The following is a 23,305-nucleotide window of genomic DNA, read 5'->3' as shown; positions in this document are numbered from 1 at the left end:
TGACTGGGAAATGCTTGTGCTATGGAACAGCAGGCCGACAGCCTTGTTTACTGGGACCCAGTTGGACAGGAGCCAAGTCCAAAAATACGTTCTCTCCTCTTCCTACCGCCACCGTTGCAAACGATTTCAACCCTAAAGATCATTTTTCCAAGCCGAATGCCCTCTGCCTCCTGTTTAGAAATGCTCCTAGGATGGCACTTACAGAATGTGTTTCTCTGATAAGCACAGAGTTTTTCCAGACTCAGGCTTCTTCAAGCTCAAAATAAAAGAAAGAAAAGAAGAGAGGGAGAGAGAGAGAGAGAGAGCTGGGATGATCACCTGCCTGTGGGGAGGAAACCCGATGTGGCCCGCTCCCCACTTGCCGCATCCACACGTCTGCCCGGCAGCACCCACTGGGGGGCTCCGGCCTGGGGCCCAGGCTCTTCCCCTGCTCACCGCAACGCTTCACTCGTGGGAGAGACTATTTTATTTCCTTCTGCCCCTCAGAGGCCACCGGCACAGAACAAGCAGAGAAAGTTCTGCTTTCTACTGGGCAATCCCTTTGCTCTCCTGGAGAGCCTGCGCGCGTGAAGGCGCGGCCGGTGGCAGTGAGAACACAAGAGACCCGGTGCTGAGGGGAGGGAGGAACTGAGGTGGTTGGCGTGACAGAGCGATGCATCTCCTGACACAGTCTTGGAAGAGAGAAAAGGAAAGGAAGACGCACTCGGGCTTTGGAGCTTCAGGGCTGTGCTGTCGGGTGCTTAGAGGAGGGGCAGAGGCCATGAGAGGGCCAACGGCCTTTGGAGCAATGGTCCCACCTGTGTTAAGGCTACACCGTTCTCCTGAGCAGGAGGAGAGGAGGCAGGAGTGACATCCAGGTGACTCCCTCTCTTGCCCCACCATCACAGGCTCCTGAAAAAACCGTCTGTGCTGTCACTGGAGTCCTCCAATTATCTCGTTTCTGTCAGAAGTGTCCAAGTTGCTCTCGGGTCGCGACGCTCCCTGCAAGTGGGCACTAATTGTTACGCTTGGTGTCTTATGCGGAGCAAGTGATTTTTCTCTCTTGTGCCTGGGGCCGCACGTTTTCGAGCCATAGAAATGGGTATTCTTCCCATTTAGAATTGAAAGCTTGCTTTAGGGCAAAGAGGAAGAGTATTAAATTCTGAATTATCCCTGCCTCTGGCTCATGGCTGGCATATAGTACATTCTGGGTGACTGTCTCTCAAGATTTTGGTTGAAGCCAAACCTCTCCAACATGGAGTCACCACTGGAGATCAGAGTGGTTTGAGGAGGAGGCCGGCAGCATTCTCGGTCGGGGGGGGGGGGGGGATCCCTACTCCCCAGCAGTGGCAGATTTCTGTAGACTCAGTGCAACCCAGGCTACAGGAGGCCAGAAAAGTACCCTTGCAAGCTCCCCATTCCCTGAAAACTACCAGACATTCCAAGAAGTTTCATGGATAGCAGCCAAGGGAAATCACTAACTTGGATCAGTCGTTTTACTTCTCTGGGTCTCAAATGCTCATTTGTAAAAGAGGGTTTAGGGAAAGAGAAGGAGAATGATCCAGAACTCTCCAAAGTCCCTCCCACCTCTGATTTTCTTGGAACCACTGAAATTTGGAATTCCCCTCAAGGGTGTCAGGATATACCTCTAGCTGAGACGTAGTCTACTTGAAACCAAAATGGCAGCCAACACCATTCTGAAATGGGTATCTGTCGTCTTGTTTAAAACTCCTGAAATGGTACTCACTTTGGCAGCCCATGCACCAAAACTTCTGAAATGGCCGTTAATTCTCTTATTTGTAAAAGCAGTCCATCAAATGTGGGGCTAAAAGTTCCCCAGGACTGGAGATGTTCGAGTGTAGACTGGGTTGTAATCCAGAAACTTGGCCGGGTTCTTGCATGTGGGCAACGGTGTGTATCTACCACAAGGGTGGGTATATAAGCATCCAAGGAGTGGTTAAACTAGGCAACTTTTGCTCTCCCTTTTCACTCTGGGAGCCTATGATGCAGAAGAAAGCCAGGACCTAATTCATGTAAGCTGCACTGCGGGGGAGGAAGGAATAGAGACAGCATCTCAAAGTTTTGTCTGAGAAGCATTCCTCTCTCCAAAGTATGCATGGCTCTGTCCTCCAGCTTCCCACTGGACTTGGAGAGTGCATCCATGGAAACCCTGCTTGTATCCGTCCTTAAGACTATGGGCTACTGGAGAACAGGGATTGTGCTTTTTACCCTTTGCTGTTTCCCCAGGTGACCGACAGAGTGCCAAGAACATAATCACCATTAATCCAACGTGGGAGGAAAGAATAAAAGAATAAATGAAGAAATACTCTTGCCTGAATCACAAACCATCAGAGACAAAGTCAACATCGGATACCAGGCTTTTCGAAACCCCGGGTATCACTCTTTGTGCTAACTCTGCAAATTTCACGAGCGATGAAAAAAACAGCATCTATCTTTAGATGTCAAGGCCTTTGGGGTCAGGACCAGTCCTTTAGTACTTGCCTGACCTTTATTACTCACACACATGACCTTGGAGCCAAGCACCACCAGCTCCGAGCTCCACAACACATGCACACGAGGCAGGACTCACCACGTCACAGAAAGGTGCTGACTCATTTACGGTTTGAGAATCGCCGGCAGGTTGCCGAAACTGGCCCCACATGGGATTCCAGGAGTAGAAGCGGCCCCTCCCCTTGGGGCTTCTGGGAACCACAGACAACTTTTTTAATGAACCAAAATACCAGAGAAATAACCCTCTGGACAGTTGTTATCTATTGCTCAACTCCCCACAGAAAGCAGCCTGTGGAATTTGCAGCATTGCAGTCCGGGTAAAGTGTGGCACAGTAGCAACCTCCATGGTAACAACCGGGAGATGCGCTTACCTGACCTTCTCTCCCGGGAGCTGGTGCTTCCTCCAAAGCTGGCTTACCCGCCCTGGTCTCTGGAAGCCGAACCAGTGCCGGGTGCAGAGTGAGGCTTGGAGGGAGGGGAGGAGGGGAGGGCGCCCTGCATCCCTTGTCTGTTGTCTAAGTACAGAGAGCTGCCCCCCCTCGAATAGCATAACCCTGATTTTAAGAAACCTACCACCATCCCGAGAACCCCGGAAGTAGGCAGCAGTCCTCCGCGGGGAGCTGCCAAGGAGATAGGACAGGTTTTCAGTTTCAGGGGAGGGCCACGTGGGAGGGAGATCGGATGGGTTTTGGCAAGGGCAGCCTAAATGATGCTTTAGCTTGGCAAGCATCAGCGTCACCTGGAGAACTTGCTGCGATTCCGATGGCCGGTCCCCAACTCTAGAGCGCCTACCTCTGTAAGTCTGGGGCCAGATCATGCTTGTCTAACAATTTCTGGCTGATGCTGATGCTGGTGTCCAGGAGCCACGGTCATAGGGGAGAACGGGGTTCATTCGAAATACAGGGATCTAGGCAAGAGAGAAACCTGGAAAGACCTCCTACAGCCAGGGTTAGGAACGAGGCAGGAGCTCAGTTCCTGAAGGCAGGTGGGAAGTCTCCCGGGCAGGACGCTCGTGTTTCCGCAATGGTCTGAGTCAGTCCTGCTTCGTTATGGCACAGTTTCATCTACCATAGGTTCTATTTGTATTCACTTTCCATACGAGACTAGAGTCTCCTACGTTCCAAGACTGGCAGTTGCTATTACATACAATCACACATGCGATTTGGGGGTTGATGGTTGGGTTTTCCTCCTGTGATACAGATGAGGAAGCCAACACTCAGGACTCTTCAGTTGTCCCTCAGCTGCTCTGACATAGGGAAGGATTGCAAACGCACATCATCTCCAGCCTCACCACGTCTATTAGGTATGAGGCAAGGGCAGAGCTGCACAGACCAATACTTTCCCTCAATTGCATACTGCGCGATGGTGTCCGACAGATGTTAAAAAAAAAAAAAGTGATCCCAAATGTGATCCTGTGGTCAAGTACATTTGGAAAAAACAAATGCAAACAAACAATTTACTGGTAGACTTCTCAGGTATTTTCATATATTTAAATGTAGAATGAATCTCAAAATGTAGAGCATTTCTCAAAGTTGATCCGATATTTTTTTTTTTAGAGAGAGAAGAGGAGGGCAGAGGGGCAGAGGGAGAGAAAGAGAGAATCTCAAGCAGGCTCCATGCTCAGCACAGAACCTGACTTGGGGCTCGATCTCACGACCCTGGGATCCTGACCTGAGCAAAATCAAGAGTCAGGCGCTTAACCGACTGAGCCACTCAGGCGCCCCGATCTATCATTTTTATTCAAAAACATCTATTTAAATTTCCAGTGACAATACGGTTATGCAAAACACAGTCTGTTAACATCTGGCATCGATATTAATAAGGCAAAGAATTTATACCAGGAGCCCGTATTCTGCTTCACACACACACACACGCACACACATACATTTGGGGTAAACATGTAGAACATGCCTGATGTGAACTAAGGCAGAGTAGAACAGAGGACTTTCCAGAATCCTGCACCACTTGCCCAGGTCACGGACTCCTAGTGGGAGACCCAGGCACAGCCCCCCTACAACCTGCAGCCCCTCCAGGGCACGAGGCAGAGGGGCCCGGCCTCCATCTGGATAACCTCCCCTTGCACCTCCCCAGGCTTCCTAAGCCGGAGAGTCCAACTAGAACCGTTAGTCATTGCAGGTTCTCTCAATCAATGATTCACACTTCTATCTGTTTGCTTGCATTGGGGGAGAAAAAAAAAAAGTAAGTCACGAGGATGGAAAACGTGAGGGAGAAGGGGGAAAAGGAAGCCAGGGTCTGGTTTCCATGCGGGGTGTAAGGACAGACCCAACATGGGTTTTCTAAATTGTCTGCATTTTGCTGTCTCCAATTAAGCAAATGGGGTAGAGGTTTCTTCATTCCCTGAAGCCATGAGAAGAGGATGCAGAAAGAGTTAAGACCACAGCCCATCTCTGAGGTCTCAAGAATGCCGTCCTGGGGTCCAGGGAGAGCCTCTCGAGGTTGTTTGCCAAGCACGCCTGTTGGTCCCATGTCCATCCTACACCCTGCTCCATGCTGTGCAAACTCACCTGGAGAGACACATGAGAGAACCAAATGTGGGATCTCAGTGCCACGGCCTCCCAAGCCTCCAAGAGCCTTTTGCCCTAAGCATGCCTTCTCAATTTTGTCCAAATGATCAAGATTTTAAATTGCTATGTGTGGTATTTTGCAAAGGGGGATTGCTATGGCATCAGCTCATTAATAACAGAGAGAGTATTGGCATGGTCTGCAATCATGGTTATTGCTATCAAAATTATCTGCGATGATATGCTGTCCTTTGTATTCAAAGACAATGCCGCTAACATAGTACAGTAAGTGCTTATTTTCCATTGCACAATTATCATATATTGTCCAAGCTACCAATATATTTGAGAGAGTGCAGTATGTGTGTGCGTGTGAGCATGCAAATGTGTGTGTGCACATGTTATATGCACACACACACACAAATATATGCACACACAAACATATATTACCATGTTCATGAGCTGTTTCTGTGTATGCTCTTGTACTGTTGGTTTTTTTCCCCCTAGATAAGACTGCAAGTTCTTACGGGCAACAATTTTCCTTTGTACTTCTTCTGTACGATCCTTCATTCAAAACCGGGGGCATCTTTCACAGGAAACTCTGAAGAAGTCCTAGCTGGCTGATGGATTTCTCCCAGCCGTGGGGGAAGGCCCATGCTGATTCCTCCACTCACACATCTCTCTCTGGGGCCCACTCATGGCATGTGTCCTGAGATGGCCCCATCACCAAGCAAACCCACTGACCCACTCAGGAAAAGATGTCCTCACCACCAAGTCCGCTGGCTGCCTGACTGTACGCTGTTGGGCTGAATGTTGGTATTTGAAAACCTGTCTGTTCTAGATGTCCTAGACCTAGACCTAAAAAATTCTCCAGGACTTTTTTTTCTGTTTTTTTTTTTTTTTTTTAATTTTGTTTTTCCCATTATGAGAGCAGTTAAGTACTCGTTAAAGGAAACTTGAGAAAATACAGGTGAACAGAGAAAATAAATTACACCTCGTCCCATTTCCCAGGCATGACTATCGTTAGCGTTTTGCTAGATTTCTTTCTAGTATTTATTTTGTGCATTACAAAAAGTTTTAGTTGTAGTGTGTTTTTTCACTCTTGTTTATTGCACAAGAATTGGTTACGATACTGGCCTTATAAACTAAATTTTTAGTGGCTGCATAATATGCCAAATTTACCCAACCATTCTGTTCTAGGTGGGTCTTTAGAACAATTCCAACTTAGCCAAACAATGCTGAAATATGTATCTTGGTGATTAGCACCATTTAAAAAAATTTAGAATTGATTCCTATTAAAAATTATTAAAGGTTCAAAAGAATATTCTTGCTAACTATTTACAAATTGTTTTCCAACAGTGTTGTACTAGTTAGAATTCCCAAGAGCCATGCTTCAAATGCAAACAGCCAGCTCTATATCTAACTCCTGGGACTTGTTTCTGAAGAACTGTTTATAATGCTTTCAACTCCTTCAGTCTCTGTTTACCTATCCCTCTGCAGCTCAGATGGCCTGTTAGAGCCTTGGCTCCCCCGGATATGGATAGTCTGACAAAGACGGGGTACCACCTCCCCTAAGAACTCTCTAGTTTGGGGACTCATTTCCAATCCCAACTTGGGAACAACCACCCAGACAGAGCTTCTCAAGGACCATTCTGCCCCATCACCTCCTGTGGACCGGGGACTCTGGACCCACAGAGCCAGCATCCCAATGCTGTGCCTCCCACAGGGATCATCCTGGACTTAGTAAGGTGGTGCTTAGCACAAGAATGAATCACAGCATCTTCAACTGTTTCAAGGAATCAGATTACGGCACTGGCCTCTAACTTCACATTTTTACCTTCATGTATTCTTCTCCTAGTAACAATGATGGAAATCAGGAAAGCTTGTGATATGAAGTATTCTCACCTCCTTTTCCATGCCCCATCTCCTCCCCAGCTTCCCTGCCCAAGCATTCGGGAATTGTACTGGTGCTGGTCAGGCAGGAGATGCAGTCATGCCCAGCTGTGGCCCCTAGCATCAAAGAAAAGAGGCTGGACGGACACTGACTAACTTTTCGATTGGTTCTTTCCTATTCCAGATGCCAACAGAGCTTTGGCACATGTGATCAGCCTTAGCATGTGCTTCTAGCTGCTTCTTTCTCTCCTCCTGCAGAGGCTGGTATGGTTCTGAGCATCGAGGTAATTACTTTATGCTACAATAAGGCAGGGTCCATCCTCCCTGCCCTGTGCACACGTGAGCACACGCATACACACACACACACACACACACACACACACACACACACACGTGCAGTGTCAGGTGCTGTGGCCTGCAGAAGCGGAGATCATCCTGTCCTATCAGGAAAGATAGAACACAGGTCGAAGAGCTGACCGCATCCTGATGGGGGAGTCCGTTTTGTTGAAACATGCAGCGGCAGCACAAAAAACCAGACCATCCCTGAGCTCTCGAGGCCGGAGCACCCGCTGGGCCTAGGGCAGGGAAGAGAGACCAGCTACCTAACCCAAGCACAAAGCTAAGCAGGGAGACCCTCTCAGAAGTCTTTTTTCCCTGGGGATGCACGGTGGCAGAATACAAGTGTTGTGGTCACTCTGTGCAGAGGCTGGTTCTCTGTTTCCATTCTCCAACATCCAAAGCAGACAATATGCTAAGCAGGTCCACTTGGCTTTTCCTCAGTTTGGTTATAGCTAGAGAGCAGGATCTCCAGAGTGACTGTCGCTCTAAGGAATCTGGGATCCATCTGTAGTGGGGGGTAAGGGGGCCGGTGTAGGGAAGAGCCTAGTACCAGGCATCTAAATTAGGAGAATCCTTTTAGTGTCTTTACAGACTTGGACTGTGGTGCACAGATTGGCCTTAAAGGCCCTTCTTCCCCTTCCCTTTCTCATTTTCAGTAAATATGCGTACAAAAGTTCAGCTTCACAAAATATGTTAAGAGCCTCGACCGCTATAGTCCTGCCAAGGCCACAGTCATGGGTCCAAGCCCTGGATCAACCAAATAGCTTTGCTCTTGTTCCTCGGCTGTGGACACCACCCCTAGGCACCTGCCTGGGGAAGAGATATGAGGGTGTCTGTCTCCGACAGTCAGGGGGACCAACCAGGGCAGGTCAGCTCATTCCCATGCCTGAAGGAACAACTCAAAACCCCACCTTCTCAAATGCTTCCCTTCATACAAAGGCTAGCCCACGCACACATACATTCTCAATGACGAGTCCTCCTGTGGCCAACCTAGAACATCATCAGCAAATTACACAAATTGAAAGGTAAAGCAGCTTTGGGTCATCTAATAAATCACAGGCACAAATAAAAATCTAACCACTCAATTAAATCCGGCTTAGCTGAAATCATCTTTTTGAACACTGGAGTGGCTGATTTCCAAAGGATGTAAGAAGATCATTCAACACATGGTTATTCAATATCAACCCCTTTTCTCTGTGATTTTCAAACCTAATTAGCATTTAGTGAAGATGGTGAGATGTTCTGTAGGGCTTCTATTGCTGAGGGATTACCTCTAGCTCAGAATCCGGGAGTGTTTAAAATCACTCTGTGAAAAGGAACCGGGGGAGGGGACCTGTGAGCTGCTGCCCAACATTGGGCCAGGCACCAAGGCTGGGGGATGGAAGAAAGAAGGCGAGCTTTGAAATAAATGAGTCTTGCCTGCCCTGCCCCCCCCTCGGGTCATCCCTACCAGTCCTGGCCAGCATTTGTGACAGCCGGGAGTGGGCCAAGTACAATAGAGACAGCGGCTCCAGGAAGTAAACTGGCCTGTGTTTTCGTCTACGACCACTCCCCCCGCAGTCCCAGGCCTGCCAAATGACCGCAGGTCAAACATGGGCGGGCTCCAGCTGGCCCCATTCCTGTTGTGACTGCCCTCAGGTTCATTAACACCCAGCCCTCCCCTGTGGGCATGCCGAGCAGGGAGCCTTGTCCCTGACTTCTTTCACAGTCTGGCTTTTTCTTTCTCAGAAGTGGGGCAGGTGGTTGCCGCAGTGGAGGCCAATCCTGCTCGGGGCAGAGGGGCGTGGGCTGCTCAGTCCCAGTGTGGACGTCAGCGAGATGGTGTGTTCAGAGGCTCTCGGGCTGCCAATCTCTCTGGCACTTGCTCGCTGGCACTTCCTGGCATCATCAGAGGCTGAACTCCCCTGATACATTAAACCTTTGTCTGAAACACCCAGAACTCTGCCTGGGAAAGAAAACACTGCCTGTGGAAAACAGGAGAGGTGAGGAAAGGCCAAGAGCCTGGCTAGGGTGGGGGGTCCTCTGCAGGGATCGCAGGCTACCAGGGTCAGTCCACACAGACACTTTTGTGCATAAGCTGCAGAGTGTCAGAGGATCTGAGAGTCTGCAAACATGCCAGAAGTCATCCAGTCCCCTGCCTCTCACATTATCGGCACGGAAGAGCTATTCTGTAACATTTCCAACCCACTGTAGATGGATCCTTTTGTCAAAAACCCCAAAAAAGAAATTACTGGAAAAATGAAATTTAAACACACAAAATGCAAACGCACCCACCACACTCTGGAACGTTGCAGCGACATCGAATTGCTCTATACATTTCCAAGGGCTCGCTCCCGGCGTCCGTTCCCATCGCATTGCAGACCATTAACAAACAGTCCACACACCACATTCAGAATAGCATTGACCTAGACCTTTGCTCCTCAAAGGGTGGTTCAAGGACCACTGTTATCAGCATCACCTGGGAGCCCTTTAGAAAACAGACGTCGCACACCCCAGACCTGCTGAACCAGAGTCTGCATGCATACACAGTCCTAGACTGATTTAAGGGCACGTTCAAGGTTGGGAAGCAAGGGGGGCAGCCCAGGCTCATGCATTAATAGATCACAAATATTTTCCTCACATCCAAGCCTTACCACCCTTACAAGGATCTTTGAATAAGACACTTGAAGTCCTTACTGTTGAAGCATCTTGACTCAGCGGGGTGGGGGGGGGGGGGTTGGTGGTGGTAGAATACTCAGTAGAGTCTGCAGGCTGATATAGACCAAGGGACTTAGGGCACTGAGGCAAGGGTGGACGAGAAAAGCGAGGGTTCTACAGAGTCCATTTGTGGCTGGACAGCGTGTGGGCTCTGGAACCCACAGAGAATGAGTGTGCATGCTTGCCAGATCTACAGTGAGCCCTGAAACAGCGAGCACAGTGGCGGCGGGGCAGGAGATGCCAGGGCATCTGACTTTGGAAAATCTAGCACTTTGCCAGAGTCTGGCTGGGAGTCCAAGGTCAGGACATGGGAAGAGAAAACCTGATTCCACAACTGAGGGGGGACCCACCCGACTGGAGACAGAAGCGTGTTTATCGAGATCTTGTCTGCTTGGCTGCTTGACTGGCTGCAAGGAGTTTGATGATCATTCTCTGGGGCTCTGTGCCTTCATCCAGAACCATGTTCCTAATGTGCTTGGCCATTAAGGGCTCTCTGCACCCCGCTCTGTCTCCAGCAGCGTGCCAGAGAGGCCGGCAGCCCCCAGGGGCCAGCTATCTGCTCCCCTCCTCCAGCACATCTATGCCTGCGTCTGGGGCGCAGACTCACTTCAATCAATTCCCACTGAGGAGCAGCCCTGGTCCTTAATTAAACATTGAACATGCACACAAGGGAGAGGAGAAGTCACAACCCCATTAGTCCACCCCAGGAAATCATGAGGGACGTGCACTGAGTCCCGAGAGTCCCCACTCTGGGGCCAGCGTGGGGACAGCCATTCCTGGGCTCCCTTTTCTGGGTGCCACCCTGTGCTTCCATGGCCCACCTGCATGGTCACTCTCCCTTCAGTTTGACCCTCATGGGGCCCTTCTCCCCCTTCCCCCAAAATCATCAAAGCATACAGTTGGGGAGACCCTCGGAACCAAGGTCCCCAGGGACCAAGGGTTTTGCTCACAGTCCCCCAGCTGGTTTGTGTTGCTGCCTAAGACAACACAGGAAAACATGGGATTAGTGAGTCCCTCACCCATGCTGATCCCAGCCCCCAGATGGTCCACCGCACTGATAGTTCTTGTACCCCATATTTTGTTGTAAGAATCTACCCCCAAGACTCACTTTTGATTCAGAGAAAATGGTCTCCTTATTAACGTACTCCCTCTGGTTCCGCATCCAGCCCTTTGGAGAATAAGTCATAAGGAGTTTCACTCAGAGGGGTCCCCAGCGGCCTCAGGGCACCTATTAGGGCCACACTGGCTTTAACAGTGGCCAAAACAGGAACTGTGTTGAACTCAGGTTGTGGGATTCAGACCTGCTCACGCCTGGGGCTCATCAGATTAACCTGCTTCTCTCACCCCTTCTAGTTCGGGGAAATTCTAGGGAGCACGGGTCTTCCTTATTCCATATGCCTCAAAGTGGGGCTTCTTCCTGTTGGGTTCTATAACACAGAAGAAGAACCTGAGTCATGTAAGCAGGGACAAGCCGCTCAGAGCAAAGGTGATGGCCTCCCCTGAACTCAGGCCGGAAATGACAGCCTTCTCAAAAGCTGCGGATACCTCTCTCGTTAACTTTTCCTTTTGAAAGAGAGCGCCAACACATGCCGTACCATGACCCTAGACTCTCTGCCCCAAGCGTCCTCACCCCCTTCCTCACCGACACCCCATCCTCAGTGTTTCCTAAGAAACGCTCATTCTCCACCCTTCCCCACCCCCAGCATTTTAGCACGCTTTTGGGATTTCTAGAAAGTTCTGGTTAGCTCTTCCTTCCTCACACTGGTTGGGCATGAGATGGGCAAAGGCTTTTCTTTTCTCCTTTTGTGCTTTTAATCTTGGAAAAGGGTGTCTGCAATAAAGAGTGAAATTCTTTTCTGGAGACTCAAAAGTCAATGGAAGAGAAGACCACACAGCCGGAAGGCACGTGGAGAGTGAGCTCAAGTAATTTCTCCCAAGAACCACCAGTCTTAGGGTGTTTCTCTTCGGCCCCACGCTTCTCCTTTCGAACAAAGTAGAGTAACGACAGCATACTCCGGTTGTTTCTGCTCCTCTTCAAAACACAGCATCATGGAAAGGGGATTGTGTCCCAAGCCAGGAGCATGGAAGAACACCAGAAGCTGGTAGGAGCAGGTGTGCGGTTATCCACGCGTGTGTGACCATGAACCAGCATGGCATCAGTAGACAGACCATATGCAGGAAATGCAAGGTGCGGGGGATGTCCCCCATCGGGGCCAGGATGGGGAAAATCTACTTGTCTTACTCGAGCTTCCCCATTCTGGTTTCCATATCACTACACATGAGACTAGCAAGGGATGTTGAAGAGGACAGTGGAACCTCTGTGAGTCTATCTTCTGCTAGTGGGGATGACATGGGCTGATACATTTCAGTTAGTTCCCCGACTCCCAATATGAACTAAAGGGAAACCCCATAGGATAGGGCAGTATCCTGGGGCTGGCAGTGTGAGGGACTCTCCCTACCCTTGAACCTGAAGGAGAAAGCGGTGGGAATGGTTCCTGGAAGCTGAAAGGTGAAAGTCTCCCATGGCCAGCTTGAGAGAAGTGATCATAGGTAAAGGAGGCAGCCAGCCCAATTCTACCCAGGAGAGAATGGGAGGACGGGGTAGGAGTGAGGACCTGGGGAGTAAATCCCTCTGCCTCCCTCTTTTCCACTGCAATCTCCTGCCAAACTCCTCATTGTTCAAATCAACTGGTAGTCAGAGGCCACTGAGGTGGCTTTTACAGTCTACGGAAGCTGCAGAGGGTCTGGGGCACAAACAAGACAGGGATGGACATCCATCACAACATGACGTGGCCATCACTTCTATTTCTGTCCTCCTTCTAGACCACAAGTTTCTTGAGGGTAGGCTCCATGTGCCCTGTGCTCAAAGGACACTCAATAAATATTTATCACACTAACAAGTGAAAGTAGGAGGAATGCTATCAGGAATGGAAGCAAAGCTAAGTAGCCCTCAGATAGCATCTAAACATGAACCTGGTTCTTATGACCTCTAACTTATATTTTAGGTTCTCTCAACAATGTGTGGCAGAAGCTGCCATTCCCGGCAGGTCCCCTGAAGTCTTACAGGGTCTCGCCAACCAGAGTCATGATTCCTCCAAGCTGGGGAGCCGATGCTCTGGCCAGGTGGTCACGTGCCCCACACAGAGGCCCTGGAAGTTACCATCTGAACTCAGTGGCCTTTGCAGGGAGGTGGGCTGCCAGGCGTTGCTGGTGCCACGTGCCTTGCTCGGCAGTTACTGTGTTACAAGCTGGCGCTCAGCCTCCTCGAGACTGCCCAGTGAGCCCTGCGTGGGAGACTGCGGCAATCCAGGGGCCTTGAACCAGGGGCATTCTCGTAGCCGCCAGCACCCAGCTGAGCTCAGAGTCAGTCAGCGCACAAGACATGACCCTTTATAAGACCCTCCAGACCCCGGGATGTGTTGCATCTCTCCCTCCGTCTGAGCACACATGCCCCGGGGTCAGGTCCATAGAAGGCATTCTTCTCCCGTGGGCGTGGAGCACCTCACAAGCCCTTTCCAGCCACATAAAGCCTTGCTGTTCCTCATACAGGCTGTCAACCAATACACTCCTCCGAGTATGTTTTCCTCCTTCCCCCACTTTTTGTTTGGAAAGTTTCACTGATCCCTCACTCTCCCCTTCTCTATCAGCCTCCTTCCCAGAGCCTGACCCGGCCCCCCACCCTCGACCAGGAGGCTCTTTCCGTCTCCTTCCAGGCTCCCACAGCAGGTGGTGAATCCTTCCCCACGATGACAGCTTCTAACGGGTGGTTTCTGTGCTGTACTCTCCTCCCAGACTGTGATCCTGTCAAGGTCAGGAAACACATCGCTCTCTTCTTATTATCAGTCCAGGAACTCCCACAGCACCTGGCCCCTGGTCCTTGAGTGCACCGGCTTTAGCCTCCAGGAGCCACACATTGGAGGCTCTGGCCCGGCCGCCAAAACAACAAACACGCGGAGAGCGAACTGTACCACATATGGGCACTGGACAGGGCTGATTATTGCTGGAAGCCCCATCAGCTCCTCTCTCTGGTCCACATTTTGCCACTTAAACGTGTCTTTGTTCGTTCATCCATTAATTCACCCATTCATTCATCTGAGAAGTATTCATTGAGCACCTGCTAGGTGCCCCTGGGCTCAGCACTGGGCATTCCAAGGGGAGAGAATCACACCCCTGACCCTGTAGCAACCACGGGACTGGAAGGAGAGACAGAAAAGTACACGGAGAGGGTAGGGGACGGAGAGGGGCTGTCGGATCCACCGGCGAGGCGCATAAGAGCAATCGGGAGCTGAGGGCACCCAGAGAGATCAGTCTTACCACAGTTCAGTAGGGGAGACGCTGGGAGGGCAGGGTGCCACCAGGACACTGACCCATGTCATCTTCAGTGTGTGGCACCAAAGCCAGGGCTCGACTCAGGAGCAGGGTTGTGTCATCAACTAGAATCCCCAGCCGACGTGCGATGAGGCCCATTACAGATTCTAGGCACAGAGCCGCTGAGACACAGGCCACTAATTTACACCCATCCTCTGTTTTTTTTCTTCATGCGAACTGGCATCCCTGTCTGACCTTCCCCAATCCCCTGACAACCTGGGTGTCTGCCTGGCTAGCAGCCATCCAGAATTTATTTCTTTCCAAGCCCTGGCTGAGACCCAGGACACATGGGGGGTAGGCACAGGGGGATGGGAACAGGGTGTGCTTATGCAAAGCCTGCTCTTCCATTCAGCCCGGGCCCCGGGATGGGCCCGCTTCCCTCTGAAGTGCCGCCCAGCCAGGAGCGCCGCTCTGCCCTACCCCCTCGAGATACCCAGGCCCATTTCAGTGCAGATGGCATCAGCAGATGCCAGGTCCTGGGAGGACCCCTCCTCCCTAGCTAATGAGGGGAGCAGGTGAACAAACCAGCAGAAGTGATCAGGGGTGGGAAGTGGCACAAACATCAGATTAAGAATTAGGAGCACTGGGTTCTAGTCCCAACTCGGCCATGAACGAGCTGGGTGACATTGGGCGAACGACATCCCCTCTCTGAACCCGAGTGCTCCTGTTGTCTGAGTGTGAGAGTCCAGCTCAGGACAGCGTATACTGCTTTCCGAGGAAAGGGAACCTGGTCCTTATTTCTATTCCACCATTAACCTGTTGTACGACATTAAGTCAATTCCCTTACCCCTCTGTGCTGAAGTCAGCACAAGTCTGCAAGTCACCGCGCAAGCAGCATGGGATTAAACCTGAGCAGCCGTGAAGTGGGGGTCCCACTGAACCCAGGAAGAAATCCTGAGGATCCATGAAGTACTTTCCCCCACTTGCTTCCCACTGCCCCTACCCTGGGATTCCAGTCACCAGGAAGCCCCTGGTCCACCTGCTACAGTTTCTGCCCCCCTCTGGACTTCTGCCGTTCCTCTGCTTAGCCAAAGTCCTCTATGGCCATCTGTGAGTCAGATCTGCCAGCCCAGTGAGTCCACAGCTGAATGTGGGAATTCTCAGCCTTTGGGGACCCAGGTCAGGTCCTCACCTTTTACAAACATGGCCCTGCCTCGCCGGAATGGATGGGACCAGATGCACTCAGTGGGGGTGACGCCATGCTTCTCCTTGGCCCCACAGCAAATGGGTAAAAACCAGAGTCACTGGTAAGAGCCATGAGGGCTACCGATCATATAACCCCACTCTTCACTCCTGGGAATAGCGGAAGAAACACAAATTAGGTGTTCAGGTCTGGACTGGAGCACAGACCAGCCACAGGAGCCCCTCCAGCCTTTTAGAAAATGCACATGTTTGTCTGCTGCAAAATGACAGGGAAACGGGTTTTCCAGAGGTTAGTGGGCATGGCGGAGGATCAGGGGCTGCTTGGTGATGGTCCAGGGAAATAGGAGACTGTGGGGATGGGGCAGGATAGGGAGGAAGTTTCTTTTTAGACTCAGAAGCCCAGCAGAGGAGGAAATAAAGAAAAGAAAACTTGAGAGAAGACTCCGGAGGGAGCCCTGCTGAGGAAGGGTGCCAGCCAGGATAAAGGTGAAGACTGCAGCTAGGGGTTGGGGCAAGGAGTTGTTTTCCAGGTACTGTAGGTGGTCAGGCACTCCCAACCCACATAGGTCATGTCTGGTCATGTGGCTGATGATACATTGCTGGGGCAGAACCAGAGTGCTTGGAAATGGAGATCCCATGGAAGGGATGGGGAGACTCAAGGGTCCCCAGATAGCCATGGAAGTTTCTGGAATAACCATAAGAGCAGCACTCTCATAAAAAAAAATAACCGTAAGAGCAGCGCCCACATAAAAATGCTGGTTTTCATAACAGCACTGTAAGATAAGCACGATTATTTTCCAAACTTTACAGATAAGGAATAGAAGGCACAGAGAGGTTAAGAAACATGCCCAAGGTTAACCAGATGATTAGGGCCAGAGCCAGACTTTGAACTCAGTGTCTTCTTCTAAAGACTGTGTTCTTAAGCACTATGCAGCCTCTCCACAGTGAATCAGGAAGCTGCCTTCTTCAGGGCAGAGACCAGCCTCTGTTCAGAGGGAGGGGGGGGGCTGCCAGAGGGCCTGGGGACTCCAGGCTGGGGGAACGTGGGGGAGTCCAGCCCCAAGACCCAGCCCCAGGCGCCTGCCACTCTCACAGCTGGCCCGGGGCTAGGGGGTGGGGACCTTATACCCCACAGGGACACCCAGCCATCCGTTTTAAGCTAAAACTTCCCACCGCAGCCCAGCCTTCCCCAAACTTTTACAAATGCCGGAAGATAAAAGCGCATGAATGGAGTGGGTTTTTAAGAGACCATGTTTAACATCAAGATCCCTCTGATGTGAGTAATTTGGATGCTGATGCATTTCTGGATTGTTTGTTGAATTATGCATCAGCAGCTTCTGGGGCCATAAAAAGCGCCCCTGTCACGCGGCTGCTCTGAAACCTGCAGCAATGGAGACAGTTGGGTTCACAGTTTGGATCCTGAGATCTGCCTTTGATGATCGCGAACCGGCAGAAAGAGCAGAGGCATGCAGGAGCGGAGAGAAGCCGACGGGAAGATCTGGGGAAAGGAGGGAGAGGAGCTCACTCCTGCCTACACACCCATGAGAGCCTGTGCCAGGGGCGAGAAAAGACCCAGAGAGGAGGTGAGCAGACACGAGCTTCCTGGAGGTCCGGTCACCCCCACAGCACATGGAAAGCGAAGGAAGACAGACAGAGCTGGGAAGCGCCCCCCCTCCCCCGGTGATGGAGCCAACATCACCCATCATCTCTACTGCCTGAAATGGGCCACTCCTCCAGGTGGGTGCTACCGTGGCGGGGCCTTCCTGCTGAGCCAGGGGAAGTGGCTGCTGTCATTATTTACTTCTTGCTAAGGGTTTTCACCTTGATGGCAGCTTGGCATCCTTATTTTCGAGGGTGGTATGTCTGTCTGGTGGAGGGCACAAAGCTGGGAGGTGATGACCCGACATCCCATGGCTTCTTGGTGGCTGGAATCAAACTGCGCTCAGTTTCCCAACTTCTAGCCTCTCTTCCATCAACCAGGGCTTCCCGTCCACCGTAGAGGCTCCCGGCATTTCTGACACACGTCAGACTCATTGCTTCTGCTGCTAATTCCAAGCCCTGTGCCTGGGACAGCAGAAAGCAAAAGCTCCAACCCCCTGAGCCAGGCCTCAGCCAGTCCAAAGTTGAGCTCTGCCTCTCGGAAGGTGTAGCCTGGAGCAGGTTATCTAACCTTCTGTGCCTCAGTTTCCTCACCTGCAAAATGGGCCTGGTACCAGATCTTAAGCTTCATCGAATGAGATAAGACACCTGATGCCTTTGCTCAATGTCAGGGGGACAGGAAGCCGTCAACATATACCAGCTGCTGTTGTCATTATTGTGACGCTCCCGCAAAATGTTGTGAGTTCAGAAGGCTGATCCTGACGCCGGCCAGGGAAGACCATGATGAACGTCCCGCCCTCCCAAGGGAACCGTGTCCTCACCAGGGCAGGTTCTGTTACATCTCCCAAACGAGGAAGGCCAAGCCGGAAAGCCTCAGAATGTGCTGGAATTGGCCCTGTAGCACTTGCCACCGTGCTGATCTGGCAGGAAACTCATCCCTGCCATGAGACTTTTCATGAAGTCAGTGAGCCAAAACCACCCTCCCGGACTGGCCTAGTTTGGGAACCTGGGCTCCAGGGACGCAAGGGGCCTTTCAGCCCAATTATAAATCAATCTAGCGGCTCTCGCCAAGCCTCTGGCCATAAATGGCTCTAAAAGCTCAGCCTCTTTGGGCCCACCAGGCTCAGGGCTCCAGGATTAATGAGCATCAGCTGCAGGCAGGCTGGTGCGGACAGATGCCGACCTAATGAGCAGGGTGGCCCAGCCTCCCTGCCTCGAGGTGGGCGGGGCTCATGAGCAGGTGTCACTGTCATGCTGACCTTTTGCTGAGTGTCGCTTTGAAACGCAGGGCTGTGTTATCAAGTGGCATGTCATTACCCACCCCGGGGTGTCCTGGGTGGCTCAGAAGACCATCCACAAAGACCAGGTACTCTGAGGTCATAACCTTCCACCTCTTGGTTGTGTTGGGGACCAGGCTTCTCTCAAGGTCTCCCAAGCGTGGGCTTGGGAACAGGTTCTAAAATCCTGCTATGCCCTCCTTCCCCATGCTACCTGGGTGGTGCTGCATCTCAGTGCAGAAGTCTCTGCTAGAACTTTCCTCAGTCACCTCTGGTGTAGTCAGATTTACCAAATACATGGGTTTAGAGTTACCCGAAGTTCACACACGTCGGTGCAGAATTCAGTAAGCGCAAATGTCCAGTGTTGCGCCAAACCCCACAGCACACAAGCCAACCTCTCCCGACCCCAGACTTGTAGGTCAGTCAAGGACACAGGCCCTCAGGAGACCGACCAGAAGCATAAAATAGAGCAACAACAATAACAATGATCATTTATTGAGCTTTATTTTGTGCCAGGAACCGTTCTGAGCCCTTTCGATGTACTAATTTATTCAATAAATAAAATTGAAATATGCTCAGTAACCAAGGGTCAGATTATAGTAAGGCAGTCAAAGTAGGTAAAGCAGAAAAAGGAACGGTCACTTAGACTCACTGGAGAGATTGAGATAGGCTTCATGGGGAAGGTAGGACCACCCGGCCCCTGCTGGAGTGTGGGCCGAATGTTCCAGAAGCAGAAGCAGGCATACGCAGGCCAGGGGTAGAGTCAGTCCCCTGATGGGCAGATGCTTGTGCTTCAGGGGGTAGAGTCTTGGGGCCACATTGTCTGATCTGTGAAAATGTAGGTGGGATGAGATTTCAAAATCAGGGTTTTACTCCTGATTAAAGTTTTCTTCTCTTAACTGTGGCTTCACTGTTTCTTTTTGATTTTCTGTCTGGAAAGTGATTTTTTTTTTAAGGTAAAAGTTACACGCAGTGAAAGGTACAGATCCTAAGCATAAACTTTGATGAGCTTTTAACAAGCGTTCACGTTCATCTGTGTCAAGATCTAGAACACTTCCACAGTGCCTGAAGAATAAGGAAGGTGACTTTAAAAATATGATTGTTCTGTCCTTACCTCTTCCAGGCCTTTGTGGATTGGAAGAGATCAAAATAATCAACTTCTCCTCTCACCCAACTCTGGTTCCCCTCCCATTCCAGGAGAAAAAATAAATAAATAAATAAAATCAAGCCATATCTAGAGAGACAAATGTCTAGCGTCCCCAGAACCAAGCTCAGCGCGTGGTGGAAAGCCAATGATCCCTACGCTTCTTAAATAAGGGAAGGAATGAATATCGTCAGATGAAAGTCTCCCAAGAAACTATAGACTCCACTTTCTCTAAGCTCTCCTATGACACGGACAGTCACGAAACTTTCTTGTCCCTTCTCTTGCGATTGGAGAGGAGTCCCCAGCAGGAGGAAAAGAGCATTCATTTTCTTGTTAAAGCACCAACCCCTACACTGGACTGTGGTTTCTACAGCAGACCCACGTCAAACTTCAAATTCCAGGTTCTTTGGGAAAGCAAAATGGAGCCTCAGAGATACCCCTCTCCCCCCCGCCACCCCTGCCGCCCGGCTTTTCAGTGGCAGTGTTTGTGGTCAAATATGCCGCAGCCTTGGATAGCTTCAGTCTTCCTTCCCAGTCCCTTCCCAGTGCCCATGCACCGGCTGCAGCTTGATCACTCTCAGCAAAAAGCTTCCCAAAGCTTCCAGGAAAAGACAAGCCCAAGAAGGAGCACCCACGTGCATGTGGGCATTTACTTCCTAGCCTAAGCAGCACCCGGCTGGGGCTGTAACCCACGACTCGCCAGCACCTTCCCCCCGCACCGAGTCCCTGGGAAAGTTCCCTCTGCACAGCTTGCTGGTGACTGCAGCTTATAAACAGCATAAGCCAGCGTTCCAATCAGATTATTTCTCACTTGCAGCATTGCACAAAGAGAAAGAAAATAATGCTGAACATTCTGTTCATGAAAGAAAAAATAGCAGCAGAAAACTGTCACATTGTTTGGTCTATTTTCAATTTCATTCTCGAGTCCTGGAAATAGCTCTCGGTGCAGGCAGGCCAGAGGAGGACTCCAGCAACCTGACACATGGGTCCCGAGTCGGGGTGGGGGGGGTGCTGAGGTGGGGGGAAGAAGGAGGGAGAGAGAGAGAGAGCGAGCGAGCGAGCTGTAGCAGTTGGGAGGGTGGGTGCTGCCTGCCGGCTCCCAGAGTGTCAGGTGTGTTAGTGGGAAGAACAGACTCCAGATCAGAAAGGAAACAGAGACCATCACCTGGGGGGCACAGCTGGATATGAACGGGGTGTGGCTCGAGAAGCTGTGGTTCTTAGCCTCAGTCACACACTGCGATCGCCTGGGAGTTTTGAAAAATAATGCGATTACAGGGTGAGTCCATGAATCTCTGCATGTGGTTAAATTGTGCAGCACTGAATACACATGCAAGGGGGTACATACAGGCAAGTGCACAAAAAACCTGGCGGAACCTGAATGAGTAGGTTTGGCGGGTTGTACCAGGGTCAATTTCCACTTGTGAGATTGCACTACAGTTACGTAAAAATGTGGTCATGTGTTGGAGGCTCTCTCGGTGCCACCTCTTACAACCGCATGCAAATCCACAATTACTTCAAAAGGGAAAGTAAAAAAAAAAAAAAAATGGTGCTGGTGTCTGGCTTAATGAGTTGAGGGCGCAGGCTTTGCGTCAGGGTTCCCACGGCTGTGCAGGCGATCCTGCGGGCTGGCCAGGCTGAGAACGCTGCCCAGGAGCGGAGATGTGGGCTGAGGAGTTACAGCCCCAAGAGCTGCCGGATAAGCTTCAGCACCAAAGGCTTAATTAATACCAGTTGAATAAATAAACCAACTGCTATCTCAGGTATTATAGGCATTCAAGGAAAGGGGGAGGAGGAGGAAGGCACCATGGGAGGAAAGTGATCAAACCCAGACTCCACAGAGGTAGGGGGCTCAGAGGTAGGAGCGGGGGAAGGCCCTGCAGGTCAACAAAGAAAGGCTTGGAGAAGGTGTGGTCAGTCCGGGGAGGAGGAGGAGAAGGAGGATTGAACTCGGCCATGGTTGAGGAGTGAAGGTGGACAGAACCGTGAATAAGAAACTTGCTCCATCCCGGCCTCTAGGTAGGTGGATCTCTCAACCAGCTTCATGTCCTTGCAAATTGCCAAAAGCAATTGTCAGCAAAAGATAGTTTTCCAGAAGACATTGAGCATCTCTCAGGGAACCCAAACGTGGAGAACTTGGAGAGGCTTCAGAATAGAGCATGTGATGAGCATAAAAATGAGCCAGCCCCCACATGGCTCATAACCCCGTTACCTATCTGCACTCAGCTGCCTTAGGTAACTCCATCCAGAATCTCACCAAGCATAGAAAATGCCAGAAATGACCTGGAAAGAGTTAAAATAGGGATCCTAGCACCTACACACCAAAGCAAATGCCCTTGACTCCGCGGGTCCCTTGAGGACTCCTTCAGAGCCTCGTTCTTCATGTTCTACACACAAGTCTAATAAGTCTGATTCTCTATTTCCAAGCTCATGGAAAATTGAAAAGGAAAAATAAAACGGGTGCTGTATCAGACAGCATCGCTGACAAGAGGGACAAGGGAGAAGTGACAGACAGCCCACAGCAGAGGGGAGACATGAATCTGCGTAAAGTAAGCCGGGGCGCTCATCTGCAGAAGGCCATCGTGGTAAGGCAGAGGGGCTCCTCTGTGAAGGCGGAGAAAGAGCATTAGGATGCGCAAGCCCATGTTCCACAAGTCCCACAGAGCCTCTCCTTGCTTTTTCTTCGCCTGTTATGAATTTGTCCTGTATATGTGCAAAGGTGAGCGGCCATGTCTTAATGCAGGCTCCCAGCTGGTAAAGGGCAGCCAGCGACCTTTCTGATTCCAGAGAATGCCCTCTGCCAAAAACATCAGTGCCCCTTTCCAAACTTGCTTTCTTCCCTTGGAGCACCCACCACTGCCCTCCCATGGCACGCTGAGCAAAGGGCAGGCTGCTCTCAAACTCCTCGGTCTGTGGGGTCAATCAAGCTTAACCGGAAGGCATCCCAGGACCAGGGGAGGCACCTCCCACACCCTGACCATGACACGCATGCGATGGGTCTAGCTGTGAACTCCAACAGCAGCTTGGCCAGACATGCTGTGTGTCCTTGACCCGGGTGCTGAGCACCCCTGTCCAATGACCCCTCGCATCGAGCGAGCTAGTGTAGATGAGCTCATTAACAAAACACAAATCACACAGCTGACCCAATGCCACCGCGCCCGCGCACAAAACCCGGAAGTCTCCTCCCCTGGGTGCTGACCCTGAGCATCTCCTTGGTCAGCTGCATTGCCTTTGCCCTCTGTGTGCTTCAGAACTGGAGAGGAAGGGCCTGCCCTCCTCCCTTTCCACACCCACACCCCAGGAAACAATATGCAGAGGGGAGATGAGGGAGGACTTGTTGGTCTTTCCTGATCCTTGTCCTAGACTTGGGTGCCTGGATACGTGTGGATGGCCCCCAAGGCAGAAGGGAAGGGGACAGAGGCTCCGGACCCCAGGCATCCTGAGGTGCGGCCATGCACTGTCCTCCACTAGCGTAACACCCGATCGTGGGCGCCATGTCCTGTTATCACCCAAAGGGGAGAACTGAGAAAGATAAATTAGGCAGGGAAGAGAAGCGTCTGGAAGCCCCCATGCACATGGGAGTAAATGAAAGCATCAGCCTAAAACCAAGTAGGCAGGAAGGGGCCTGGGGCCTCAGGACAGTGTCCAGCTTGAACTGCTGCTAAAGACTTCTGGGCAGCCTGGTGACACCTGGAAGTCTTCCGTGGGTCCTCAGGCATGAAACATAAATCATCTCCCGCTCACTTTTTACTCATCTTGCTTTCTTGCTGTGTCAGCTGGATTCCTGCATCGGCCTGGGTTTAAATGGGGACTTTTGTTCCCTCCCAGCTTCTCTTCTT

At 51.1% G+C, this 23,305-nt stretch overlaps 1 protein-coding gene across 2 annotated transcripts in view; it reads right to left on the bottom strand.

Moving 5' to 3' along the window:
* PLXNA4 (plexin A4) overlaps positions 1-23,305 on the bottom strand; it is a 424,337-nt gene that overhangs the window by 236,503 nt on the left and 164,529 nt on the right. The window contains exon 4 of one of the 2 annotated variants that reach the window (XM_046020617.1): positions 18,916-19,153. The exons of the other annotated variant lie outside the window; for it this stretch is intronic. Coding sequence (XP_045876573.1) covers positions 18,998-19,153 — 156 coding nt within the window. The 3' untranslated portion in view covers positions 18,916-18,997. Of the gene's footprint in view, positions 1-18,915; positions 19,154-23,305 lie in introns of those variants that run through there. 2 annotated transcript variants of the gene reach the window in all.

The sequence above is a fragment of the Meles meles genome, chromosome 10 (assembly GCF_922984935.1).
Source record: "Meles meles chromosome 10, mMelMel3.1 paternal haplotype, whole genome shotgun sequence".
In the NCBI taxonomy this organism is placed as follows: domain Eukaryota; kingdom Metazoa; phylum Chordata; class Mammalia; order Carnivora; family Mustelidae; genus Meles; species Meles meles.
This window is presented reverse-complemented; position numbering and strand designations above follow the sequence as displayed.